General features: G+C 40.8%; 1 protein-coding gene across 1 annotated transcript in view; it reads left to right on the forward strand.

Annotated features, from left to right (window-relative positions):
• Nucleotides 1-705: 705 nt before the first annotated feature.
• The window catches only part of Hmcn1 (hemicentin 1), a 439,960-nt gene continuing 426,374 nt past the window's right edge, over nucleotides 706-14,291 (forward strand). Inside the window, exon 1 of the mRNA XM_036202400.1 lies at nucleotides 706-1,137. Within this exon, the coding sequence (XP_036058293.1) occupies nucleotides 870-1,137 (268 nt within the window). The 5' untranslated portion in view covers nucleotides 706-869. The remainder of the gene's footprint in view (nucleotides 1,138-14,291) is intronic.

Genomic DNA, 14,291 nt, shown 5'->3' on the forward strand with positions numbered 1-14,291 from the left:
AGCCCAGAGGAGAGAATTTTCCAGCTCCCCCTTCTGGCTGGGCTGTATGGTGGGTCGAGGGACAGGAAGCTGGGCTGGGGCGTCTCAGCTTCTGGAGGTGGGGTGGGGTGGGGGATTATGAGAGAAGTGTCTGAAGTAGCAGCGCTGCACACTTTAAAAAAAAAAAAAAAGTGCACCAATTCCCTTTGTGCTAGCTCCTGCGATGCCCCCGAATTTGGGACCGGGCCATGCATTCTTGAAAACCATTGTTTACCTTGGGAATTTTGGAGGGGGCGGGGGATAACTCTGAGGGGAACACAGGAGCTGACATTGCGAGCGCTTCCTAGCTTCCCTGGTACCCGGAGTGACTTTGAATTCAGAAAGGGGAAAGTCGCCCTCCCGGGTGGGGGCTCCAGCAGAGGAGGGACGGACGCCGGCCAATCAGAAGGCGAGGTCGAGCCGGGCTTCGCGGCGGAGGGGCTAGCCGTGGAAAGTTGGGAGGCTCAGTCGCTGGCCTGGAGCGCAGCAGCGGCGGAGGCAGCACCGCAGGCTTGCAGCGTCCCCCCCAGGGGCATGGACCCCGCGCTCTGCCCGCGCACGGCTACTCACAGCGCCCTGCACGCGGCCGCCTAGAGCCGGACAAAAGGCGCGGCATCCCGGCGCTGCCCAGCCCAGCCCAGCCCAGCCCAGCCCAGCCCAGCCCGGGAAGGCAGCCGGGCTCCGGGCTGGTCCCCATTTCATTCTCCGCTGCAAACTTTGAGTTCAGAGACTGCAAAAAGCTGATGAGGCACCAGAGAGGAAGTCCTCTGCCTGCTGTTGAGGAGTAAGCACAGTGCTTAGGAGCTTAGGGTAAAGAGCAAAGCAGCCAGCAAACAAGAAAAAAAAAAACAATGATTGCCTGGGAAGTGGTCCGCACAGTATTCCTGGTGGCTCTTCTTCGTTCTTCCCTAGCTGGAGATGGGACCCCCGAGTCGGAGAGCAGGGCTGAGGAGATTCCGGAGGGGGCATCCACGTTAGCTTTTGTGTTTGATGTGACTGGCTCCATGTATGATGATTTAGTTCAGGTTATTGAAGGGGCTTCCAAAATTTTGGAGACGTCTTTGAAGAGACCTAAGAGACCTCTTTACAACTTTGCTTTGGTGCCTTTCCATGACCCAGGTAAGGGAAATACGCTCTGTATTTGTTGTGATTCATAATTCTTCTTACTTCTTATGCTATGAATTTGTTTTATTGTCACAAAGTTTTAAAAGAGTTTTTTTAAAAAAGAATATGCAGCCAAATGCAGTTGTAACAAAGAATTGCACGCTGGCATCTGGGTTTGCTCTCATACCTCCCTAGCGCTCAGCTAGGCTTAGCCATGGAATAGATGGCTTGTTGAGGGAGATTAAACAGTGGTGCCCTGACCTGGAAATGTGGTCCTCTGAAGATCAGACCCAGGAATCTGCAGCAGCAACCGCAGCAAAGAGTTAGCTGGGCTGCATTTTAAGTCTAAATACTGTTTTAATTGCAAAGGCAGACTGGGACGTGGAATTCAACAGTAGGGCACTGGATGTTAAGAGCAGGCACACTCTAAGGATAACCCCACATAAGAGGGAAGGAAGCAAACCTGCAGTGTGACACAAGGGCACGTCTCTAAATAGTGACTAGGAGTGGAACTGAAGGCATGAAAATGAGAGCCAGAAGCCATTCATTTCTTAACCGGCTCTATTCATCTTTGCACCGGGTCATCATTGGTTAGATCCACAGATGTGTGTAAACGGTATGCCGAGTCTCAGGGCAGTACAAATGCATGCAATTTGCTGTGTCTGTGCTTTTGAAAGGTCGTTGAAGAAAAATAACTTTATGTTGTGCCCTGAAGCTGTGGGTTTCTGCTGCGGCTCTGTAACATGATCCTATTTACTCTTCAGTTTCTTTTTAAAGTAGCACCTCTCTGTGAGACTCATAGGAGCCCCCATTGTCATTGCTGAGGGTAGCATTACAGGGGCAGCCCTGGGGCTCGCTGTCTTGTGTCCACCTGAGTTTCATTAGTGCAAGTAGCTGTTCGGTGGAAGAAATAAAACAGTGGTTTCTTAGAAGCCCTCCCCCACTCCTCCCCGCCCGCCCGCCCGCCCGCCCCCTCTCTCTTCTAGACTTTGGCATAGTCTCTTTCACAATGAGAGCATGATGTTGAAGATACCAGTTTTTTCCTTCCTTGTGCATTTGCCAAACATATTAAGACTCTAATTACTGCTAGTTACTAAATATGGTATGTTTCAGCTATTTAAAACGATGTCATTGGGATACAGTGAGAGGGAACTAGAACTTTCTGGAATTTTCTTGTTCTTCAATGACCACAATAAACTGTCCTGTTCTTCTGTAGTATACACATGCATTTCAACATATGCCCTGCTTTACCACTTGAATCAAGAGTTAGGTGGTCATTTGCTGTGTCTACTGTCTCAGTAAGACACCTCAAATGTCATGATGTTTCAAGGCCACTTATGCCGCAGTCTAAGGTTTTTGTAATTTTGGAATAGCCTAAATATATTTCCTGTATAGGGATGAGTCTGAAGTTGGCTCAAATATAAAGTAAAAACCGATTTTGCTAATTTATACCACAATTTGCTTGCCTCCATCCAAAAAAAACATTGTGACATTATGTTGCTGGAAAAAACATAAAATATGTTTCATCTCATAAGTGGAAGCTGAACTACCATAGTTTGGAGTGATGTGGAAATATTTTATAACAAATTGTATAACATGCCCTGCCTTCCCAACTGGTATCCAGTTAGAAAATCTGCACACTGTCTTTGATTTTCCTATAGTTTAACAATCAGAATTCAAAGTGGGGGGAAACTGGGGATGTTAATTACAGGTGACTTATCAAATTAGAGCTTTTTTTTTTTTTTGAATTAAATTGTATGAGAAAGCCGGGTGGTGGTTGCACACACCTTTAATCCCAGCACTTGAGAGGCAGAGGCAGGTGGATCTCTGTGAATTTGAGGTCAGCCTGATCTACAGAGTGAGTCCCAGGACAGGCTCCAAAGCTACACAGAGAAACCCTGTCTCAAAAATAAAATAAAATAAAAAATAAGTAATTGTATGAGAAAATAGCAGTTAAACTTGTTTAATAAAATTTTGCTTATAACTCAATGTACATATTGATTATATTTCCATTATGATTAAAAGTAGAGAGGAATGGCCAATGGTTTATATTATCCAAGAGTATTTAAAAATTTTTACAGATAGAGAAGTGGAAGTTACAATACACCATTAACATTTAACTTCAAATTCACTTTAACAGATTATTACCATTTGGATGATTTTTCTGATTTCCTCTTTGTGTGTTCATGCATGTGCGTGTTCATTGAGAATTTTTTTTTCTCTTTCTGTTGATGATCAGGATGGAATGATAGGAAGGACCTTGAATGGGGATTGATTATATTACTGACATTAGGGAAAAGTCAGTTTACTTTTTGTGAAGCTCAGTTTCATATCAAAGTGAGAGAACTGGATTTGAACATACCTAAGGACACTTCTAACTGTGACATTTTGTGATTCTTTATTTTATATGTGGCTATTATTTTTGTAGTCTCTAGTGCATATTTGTATAGTTGAATGAAACAAATAATGTGGAAAGAAATAACATCTAGCTTTGAACTTGAGTAATGACACTAAAGACCTGAGTGCTTGCTCTGTTGATACCTACCATCCCATGTAGCTAGATGGAATAATGGGTTAATTTGGGGGACATGCTCTGAGGCTTTTGAATAAAGTCTTAAGTCTTTGGGGATGATTATTCTGTGGGTCCACAGGACAATTTAGGGAAAGGTATGTGGCTCCAAATGGTGGTAGTTTGAAAATACATGGGAAACAGAGATCCTAATCCTGGGCAGTGTGGTGATAAAGCTCATTAGAAGATGTTCATGCAGAAGAGATCCAGTGACATCAGCAGCACATGGGGAAGTGACGCAGCTGCCCTGGACTGCCTCAGTTCGTGGAAGCAGAAGCTGGCCTTTTAATGATAATTAGCTGTACTGAAGGAGCCTTTTAATCCCCAAAGTCATGCTTCTTGTATTAACTTAAATTACTTAATTTACTCTTGAGACATGGTCATTTAGGTAGCTCCAGCTTTCCAGGAATTCATGATGTAGGCCAGGCTGGTCTTGAACTCTTGGATGATCCTCTTGCATCTGATTCATGGTGCTGGGATTCCAGGTGTGCACCACGACACCTGGCTACTGTGTGAGTTTGTAATGGCTTTGTTGAGATAAATCATACAATTTATCCCTTTATCGTGTGTAATTTCATGATTTCTATTATGTTCACAGATAGGTGACACTATCATCAGTTGGTTTTAAAATATTTTCCTTACCCCTAAAAAAGTCCTGTACTGCTGGGCAGTGGTGGCCCATGCCTTTAATCTCAGCACTTGAGAGGCAAAGGAAGCGGATCTCTGTGAATTCAAGGCCAGCCTGGTCTACAGAGTGAGTTCCAGGATAGCCAGGGCTACACAGAGAAACTCTGTCTTGAACAACCAAAACTAGCCAACTAACCAACCAACCAACCAACCAACCAAACAAAACCCCTAAAAAACAACAACAAAACAAACCAAAAACCAAAAACCAAAAAGTCCTATGCCATTTAGTTGTCAATTTCCTATCCACTGATTAAAGTATTCTTCTTCTAAGTAAGGCATGAACCCACCTTTCTGTCTCTCGGTTTTCTTGTTCTGGGTTGATATATTATAGATATTATTTATAATCATATATGGTCTTCTGTGACTGGATTACTTAGGTCAACAATACTTTCAAGGTTCATTCATATTGAAACATGTATCAGTTCATCAATTTTTTCTACAACCAAATTATATTCCATGGTGTAATATACAACTTATATCATATCCACTGGTCCATGATAGAGATTTAGATATTCCCTACCCTTTTCTGAATAACTGTTATGAATATTCACGTACACATTTCTGTGTAGACATGTTTTCATTATTTCTGAGTGTATATTTAGAAGTGGAATCTCTGAGTTGTGATAAGTATATGTTTAATTGCTGATGGGGTGGGCAAGCTACTGTTCAAAGCAGTTACAACATTTTATGATCACATTAGCTGTATGTATGAGATCCAGTTTCTTCATAGCTTCATCAACATGTCGTCAATTATTAGAGTATGTATTAAGTTTTGCTGTTTTTAATATTGCTCAAATTTCAGTCCTATTTTCCTCTGAACAGACTGAGGATTGCTGATGGTCTCTCCTGATTGCAGCCCCTCTGGTTACTCAGTGTTTCATTTCCCCCGTGCTCTATGAGGTCATTTCCAGAGACAGAAGGAGTGAAAATAGACAGTGTGTTTTAATGAGTGGACATCTCCTTCTTCTCTTGGACAATTACGTTTCGCTCTCTGGAGTATCTCCTATTGGTCTGTGTTCTTTGACCACTTACTTACTGTGTTTCAGGCATTACTTAATGTAATGAGGAGCCAAAAGAAAATCCAACCAAAAAGAAGGCTCCTGCCATTATGGACCTTACACTCCACCGTAGAAAGGGGAACACAGGTGATAAAGGATATGATTAAAATACACACAAGCATTTGATGCCTATGATTGCTATGGAGAAAACAAAAAGCAGGAGGAGGGCATGAGGTGTTCAGGGTGGATCTGAGGGTGTTAGAATTTTAAATATAGTAGCTAGGCACCATCCAAAAGAAGAGATTTCAGTTTGACAAATTCTTGAAGGAGGGAGCATTGAGCATATCTTTTTATAGGCAGACGAACTATTTGTAGAATATCCTTGTGACAAGAGTATCTTGACATGTTTAACAACAGTGAGGCATTGGAGTGTCTTTGACACAGAAAGTGATAGAGGGGAAATGGCAAATGAGGCCTGAAATATGATAAGAACTGTTCAAGAAAGGACTCATAGTCCTCCATGACTTTGGTTTTTACCACAAATGATGTGGAGAGCTATTTTAGAGTTTTCTATATTAATTTATGTGTATAAGTGTTTTGTCTCCATTTATGTCTTTATACCATGTGCATGCACTATCTGTAGGGCACTGAGTTCTCTGAAACTGGAGGTATACAGATTATGAGCTGCTATGTAAGTGCTGGGAATCAAACCCATGTCCTCCGGAAGAGCAGCCAGTGTTTCTAACCACTGAGCCATCTCTTCAGCTGTCAATTATAGAGTTCTAAATGGACCAGTGACACAATCTGACGTATACATCTGCAGCATCATTCTATTGTTAGGTGGTAATGGAAGGCATATCAAGAGTAGAAATGGGTCAGCTAGAAGACTGTGAATTCCTTGGGTGGAGTTGATAGCTATTGGTGTTTTGAGAAATAGAGTTCATGAATGACAGAAGATAAAGTGGGTTCTGAGAACTTGACTTGAGTTAATAGATGTGTGGCATGGCCACATCCTGAAGTGGAGAATAATGAGTGAGAGATAGGCTTCAGAAATGATGGGAGGATGAGGCTTTCACTTTTGAACATGTATAAACTTGAGATATTTCTTGACATGTAAGTGGAGATGGAAGAAGGCAGTCATATATATATAACATAAGAGTTCAAGGGGGAAACTTGATATTTCATTTTCAGACCCAAATGAGATATTAATTTCAGACCCAAAGACATACATGAAGATGGTGTTTAGGGCTGTCAGACTATGAATCTACTAAGGGACTGACTGTGCTCAGGTAAGGGAGAAGGTCTGAGGTCTCCGCCTTCAGGCACAGGGCTGCTTAACTAGAGAGGTGACGGATAACCAATGAAGCATCCAGAGAAACTGGAGGCAGAGAGGCCGAGGAAGCTCTGTCTTGAGGACTGGTCAGTGGGAAAGAGTTCAGCAATGTGGAACCATTGATGATTCAAGAAGAGAAGTCTCGTGAAGTGATGGAAGCCTGTATGGAGTGAACTAAAGAGAATGAACGTCGATTTGGAGATGGAAAACTTATGTGTTTTTTTCCTTATTCTTCTCATTTAAGCAAATTGTTTAATAATATTGACAGACCCCTCTTTTGCTGTCTATAAAATTAATGCCTCGTCATTACCAGACAGTGATTTTTACTATACATTTTTGTCATATCACAATGAAAGTTAAGTGATTTTAAAGAGACTGGAAATATAAAGGATTTGATTCATTGGAAGAAATATCAATATTACATGTCTCTTATATTTAAGAGTTTCATTTTAATAAAACCCATAAACCCCCAATGGTTTTGTATGGTTTGGTCAGATTTGTAGAGTGTTATGAAAGTACCCCAAGACTTTTGTAATATAAAGATTCTTTGAATATTTTTTTTTCTGGCCAACAGCAGACTTACTTGAAACCAAAATGAACAGGAAGAGTCTTACAAGGAAAGATGACATACATTCAGAAAATTTAGCTGCTCTTATATGAACTGAACCTGAAGTTGAATGATTTCAATTTCAGTAAGTATAGGAAAACAAGAAGCTTCCAGCCTCTAACACATTGTGCAGGACAAGTTTAGGAGAAATACACACACACACACACACACACACACACACACACACACACACACACACACACACACACACACACACACACACACACTCGAGAGAGAGAGAGAGAGAGAGAGAGAGAGAGAGAGAGAGAGAGAGAGAGAGAGAGAGAGAGATCTGAGGAACTAAGGAAATTGCACTAACAGTTCAGTGAGGGTTTTAGGTTTTTTTCCCCCCCTTCAGTTCTGGTCACTGAAGACAAGCATTCTGTTTCTAATCTCCACTCCTTATCCCCAGAGTGAGGGGTTTTGGGTGAACAATGGTAATTTGTTTCTCAGGATAAAATGTTTTAACCTGAGGTAATAGATACTGCTTTAGTAGATAGTGTTGAGGCTAAGTAGAGATGCTTTACTTGTGCATAATAAAAACTTCGAGAAGATAAAAGAGTGGAGCTGGAGAGAAGGCCCACTGGTTAAGAGTTCCTACTTCTCTCACGGAGGACCTGGGTTCAGTTCCCAGAATCCTCTGTCTGGTGGCTCACAACCGCCTATAATACCAGCTCCAGGGGATCTGAAACTATCCCCTGGCCTCTCTGCACACCAGCATTAATGTGCTCACACCCACACAGAAGCACACGCCTATCTATATACATTGTTAAACTCTAAAACAATAAGAAGGATAATAGTATACAAAGGTAGGAGACACTGGATTTTGATGAAATATTTGCTCAGGTTACCACAGAATGAAGGTGTTTCATGTTTGTTTTTGGTTAAACTGAGGACAAACCCTTTATTTTCTAGCTAATCAAACAGAATTGGGCTTTCTTTATGATTTGTTTCTGATTAAAATGTAATTTTTGGTGTTTTCAACCCAAGTACTTCATTTATCTTATAGGCTCAACAGCACAACAGATAACTGAGAAATATTTCTTCAATGGATGCATGGATGAATAAATGCATGAATGTTAGAGAACAGAAAATTTCTCTGTGTACTTTGTTCTAGCCGTGGAAGCAAGGGCTACTAGGCATATTTAAATCTTGCCTTTCACATCTGTGAATCTATTTTTAACGCACATTACTAATGAAACCAAAACTTCCAGCATATTAATTTGTCAATTAAGTATTTCAGTGATAATATAGCTCTTATTTAAGCCTGATCAAGGAGGAAGATGGTGATCTAGAAAATGCTCGATTCTTGGGTAGTTACTGAATGCTTGCATAAGCAATTGATTAGGCTGGGGTGTGTGTCTATCATGTGGAATGTCTCAGCAACATGCCCTCAGGCAGCCTGATTACTCTCCAATTTTAACTGGACCTACTGCTGGAGTGTCACAGCAAATAAACTGATTTCCAAGAAGCACTGTACAAATAAAAGAGCCACACCATGTTTTTATTTTCACAAGTCTACAGGGTTGTCAACTTCAGTTCTTTGTGTGGTCAACTCTGTTAGGATTCTCCATATCTATAGAGAACAGAAAATAATGAAACTGGCACCAAATAAGAGTACAACTATGTCAGCTCTCTTCACCCTAGTGGCATTAGCTTGGTTAAATAAAGCAGTACATGTAAAAATGTTTTAGATGCACCACAGAGGGCTGACAAGATGGCTCAGCAAGTTAAGGCATTTACTGCTAAGCCTGACTTGAGTTCAGTCCCCAGGTCCTACATGGTAGAATGAGACAACTCCTGAATGTTATTATCCTGACTGCCACACATAGACCACCGTCCCACCTCTAATAAATAAGTAAGCAGATGTAATTTTCAAATACCCACTTTTAACAATACAATGTACTATACAATGAGTGGCTCAAAGTCACCTTTCTCCATAGAAATTGAAGAAGAAAATGAAGTTCCAGGAGAAGATGTGCAGTGTTTCTATGGCAAGAGGAGAGAACTAAGGGATGTCTGCTTGATGACTAGGCTACAAGTCAACACATGGGCTAGGACAGTTCAAACCAGTGCACCCTCAGCTCTGTTCTGATATACTGAGTGTTCCCCTGACCCTACACCACTGCATCATCACAGAGAAACCTGCAAAGGACTAGAAATACTCCATTATAAACCTTTCTTGTTACTTATTCATCCATGTATTCGTTTATTCACTAGTCAACACGTTTGTTATTGTTTACTAATGTCAAGGATCATGATAGGTGTGTTGATTGAAGAACAGTGAGACAAGCTTCAGAAGCGGCTAATGGTCTATGGGGAGGGGTGCAGGGGAAGTGTGACAATATAACATACCACAGCATATTCTGTAGTGGAAAGAAACGCGAAGTACTCCACTCTCGTGAATTCAAGCAGGGTTGGCTAGCGAAGGTTTTCTGGAAGAAGTGCCATCTGGGCTGAAATCAGAGGAAAGTTCATGAATACAAGCGGCTTGATCAAAATGTATTAAAGGTTTTGGATTTCACGATGAAAGCGCTTGAGAGCTGGCAGGATTGCAAGGATTATCATGGCATCACTGCATTTTCAATTTAGAACTTTATCTCTTGGCACAGTAGAGCAAGGGAGTCCTCTGAGCTGGGAGATGAGAGATGAGGCCATGGTAGAAAGTCAGAGGAAATCCTGAAGCTACCTTGAGGAGGCCTGGACACCAGGAGAAGAAGATAGATTTGTGAGTTGTTAAGGAAGTACAATTGACTTGACTTGGTCCTACAAATATGGGAAAAATAAAAATGATTACCTACTAAAATTAGCAGGCAGCAGGAGAGAAGAGATATGATGCAATGTTTCCTCTAAGAGACAATGTCATTCCCAGGGTAGTGAATCCTGATAGAAAGCTCTTCATAGCATAACTTGTCTGAAATGAACATCAACCAGAAGTTCATGGGTCAGCAACAAAAACTGGTCAAACATATTTGAGCAGTGTCCAACCAAGTTCTAACTTGGTTATAAAATAAATTCAATGTGCTAATTTATTTTGCACTTGAATAACCAAGATTCCACTGTGGTGATGGACTGTTTTTCCTTATAAATATGTAATGATGTCATTTCACATTAGCACCATACAATTAACTGTCCTTGTTCTGGTTGTATCCACTTTAAACAGCTTTCTGATAACGTAACCTCATGCCATTTCTTTATAGGGAGAGAATACTCCAGTCAGACAGACACATACATCAGGTTCACCAGACAGTCATATTCTTCGTCGGTAACTCATATTTTGGCATACCAGTTGTATACATCAGCCTCCCTTGTTTAAAATACTGTGATAGTGTCATGCTCAAGTTTCTGAGGTTTTGTATCTGAGAGCCAGATACTAGTCAATGATGGCGAATTTTTCACAGTCCATGCTTCCCTTGTGGGTCTGTTTGGGTGGCCTGTCTGTCTCCAGGTATCACTCCCAGCATTTCTAGCTGTCAGTGTTAGCTGAATGTGCCAAGTTGATGTTCCATCCCCGTGAAACTTATACAGATGACAGTTGAAGCCTTTGGAATAAGTGAGATCACCCAAGGAGAGTGCAGACTGAGAAAAGAGACTGGATGGAACTATGGAATATGCAAACAGAGGACAGAAGAAAGGAAACTCATGGAGCATTCTGAAAAGGAGAGTCCATGAACACAGCAAGAACAAAGGTCAGAGGTTGTAAGCAAGCTGTCAACTCTTTCCATTTATAAGACTGTTATTATTATTATTATTACTCATTATTAATGAAGGTAAAGGTCAAATAATGTTAAAGTTATTTCTTAATAACCTTATTGGTTATGGGACTATAATTTCTCATTATACCCGTGAATCCAGAAGGCTGAGTGGTAGGCAAGAAAGTGAATCTAGTGAGTACAAGGAGTTTCTTTTATGAGATATCACATAATAGGTAGATTAGGCTCTGGAGTTTGAACCCTAGCTTGGAAGCCTGGATCCTCCTATGGCTGGCTGAATTACCATTTTTTTGTGCTTAATGCGATGTACCTTATAAGGTTTATGTGAGGGCTGATTTATAATAGATGGCCAGTTTCTTGCACACAGTAAATGGCTCAACAGCCATTGGGTATTGGATCTGAGGGTTGTGTAAGGATGTTTTGACTTTGGATGGTAAGGAGAAAAGAGCATTTAAGTACTGTTTAAAAGTTCTCCACATAATTGAAAAAAATTGCAAACGACAGCAGAGAGACTAGGTAGCATATAGAACCAGAACCTAAAAGAAGTGAGAAGAGAGAGGTGGCAAAGAAGGATGAGTTGTTGGCAGGTAAAGACCTTTAGTTCAGTTTGAGAAGAGAGAAGCAGAGCATGGACAGGCAGAGTTACAGACAAGTGATACACGAGGATAGAGGATGTGGCGTTTTGTGTCACGGATTCTTTTCCATGCATTTGTGGGAAAAATGGCAGCTCTTTATTTTACATACCTCATAACTAAGGATTATATGGCCTCACAAAATATGCCATAGTTTTTGAAGAGAAGTAGATTTTCACAAGTTCTTTTTTATTTTTTCAATTTTTATAAAAAAATGTTTTGTTTAGATAAATGTGTGAAATAAAGAAGTGCCTGAGAAGGCAGGGCAAAAATGTTCCCTAGAGTGATTGTAACAAAACATTACTGACTTGGTCACTTGAAACATGGAAATTTACCATTCAGTGTTTACTAGACTGAGGACTGGAAATCCAAAATTCCAAAATGAAGTCAGTAGTGTTGTTTCTTCCCGAAGGCTGTGTGGAGAATCTGTGCCATGTCTTCCCCCTAACTTCTTGTGGTTTCTGGCAATCTTAAGTAGTCCTTGGCTTGTAGGTTCATTAGCCAGATCTCCGCCTTCAACTTCATGTGGTATTCTTTCTGTGTTCTGTGTCAATTCTATGCCTCCCACTTCCTTTTATTTTTATTTTTATTTTTTTGAGGGAGGACACTAGTCTTACTGCATTAATGACCCCCATATTCAAGTATGATCTCATTTTAACCAATTATACATGCAATGACCCTATTTCCAGATATGGTCAAATTCTGAAGTGTCAAGGGGTGGGATTTCAACATAGGAGTTTTTGGAGTCACAGTTCCACCTATAGCAGATTATCTATCAATTAACATTAATATTTTAAAGCACTTCAATGTTTGGTCTATAAATTCCTTAAACCGATGTTTGCATCAGACGTTACCTTGGACTCCAGTCTCTGATCTCTTTTTGGGTATGAGCAGAGTCCTCATTGGCAGCTGCAGAGAGAGACAGTAATCATGAGCATGGGATTGCTCAAACCCTTGAAATAATTTTCATTAAGAAGCCTGTGGCTATTTTGCTTGTAAAGCATGACATTTAATAAAAGTCTTTTTGATCTTTTAAAAACAATTTTAGATATTTAATTTTGAAATGGTGGAAGTTGTGTAGGGGCTAGGCATTCTGTGAATTGTATGTAGGCCCCAGAGTAGTTTGAGTTTGTATAACCTCAGATCTCTTTCTTGGAAACTTCAAACACACTAATTGGAATTTTTTGGAATTTTTTATTTTCCCGTTAGTACCACATCTTAGAGAACTTTCTTTTAACACTGTTTTACAACAGGTAGGATGATTCCTTGATGTTTCAAGGCTGGAAAGCACATTGCCACTGAAAATGCTTCAGGGTAGCCCTTAGCTGCTCTTGCCAAGACGTGCAAGGAGAGGCTGGTTAGATGAGCATTCAGGTGCTGGGTAGCCACAGACATAGGAGATGCGACCCACTCTTCAATATGTTTGTTATCAAGTAGAAGGTCTAGAAAACATACCATGTTCCCTAGCGTTAGAGAGCAAAACTCCAGACACGAAACTGTACCAGCTTGGGAAGTAGTACACTTTGGAGAGTCAAAATGGAATCTGCTTTGCCTTTTGTTTAGTTTGTTACTTCTGGTTCACAGTGTTGCCAGAGCACACAGGAAACCTCAGTTCTATTGTCTTCCTGGTCCCCAGAGGCTCCCTCCTGTTCTTCTTAGGTGTATATCCCCATGGATGCTGTGATCAGGTCCTTACATTTTTGCCTTGAAGTTTTCTCCTTAACCACATCCAAGAGGGAAGTCTCATGGTCTCCTCTATGTAAAGATTACCCACAATTTTACATCTCCTAAGGAATCATCCTGGAGTTTTAGCAAAGGATATTTCTTTTTTTTTTCTTGGGTTTTTTTTTTTTTTTTTTCAAGACAGGGTTTCTCTGTGTAGCCCTGGCTGTTCTGAAACTCTCTCTGTAGACCAGGCTAGCCTCAAATTCACAGAGATTCGCCTGCCTCTGCCTGCCAGTGCTGGCATTAAAGGCATGCACCACCGCCCGGTAGGATATTCTTAATGTTGAGATACCTCCTTATATTTATTATGTCTGCTCTGCCCTTGATGACTTCTCTCTTCTTTATTTCTTACACAACATAAGGAAAATTAATAGTGGATTTGACTTATCTTGATAAATAGATTTTAGTACAGCTAGAATGACATAGGCTTGGAGTGAATAGATCCTAATGTCAGATAGGACAATATTGGGCTGTAACTAGTGTAATTATATATGTGTTACAAGTTAGCAGTTTTCTTACTTTTCAAAACTTAGTTTGCTGACATTAAAAAGGGTAACAATTATATTTTCCTCATAGAATCATCTTTTGAAATTAGAAGAAATACATGCAAAATTCTTTGGTGAAGAATAAGGACTCGAGAGTGTGCTAGCAAGGGAACGGTTGGTGAGGTGGAGACCCCTGTGACCTGGCTTTATAACTATGCAGGTGATGCGTCTCTTAGGGTCTCAGTTTCCTGTACAAAGCACGACTCAATCCATGGTGTGGTGATGAAGCTGAGGATGGGAGAACACACCTTCTGCTTGTAGCATGTGCCGATTTCCTTAGTTTAGTACTTCCGCACAGCGGTTCAGACTAGTTGGGTGCCTGTGCAGGTGGCATTGGGAATAGACATACCTAATCATCTC

This window comes from Onychomys torridus, chromosome 11, assembly GCF_903995425.1.
Source record: "Onychomys torridus chromosome 11, mOncTor1.1, whole genome shotgun sequence".
Classification (NCBI taxonomy): domain Eukaryota; kingdom Metazoa; phylum Chordata; class Mammalia; order Rodentia; family Cricetidae; genus Onychomys; species Onychomys torridus.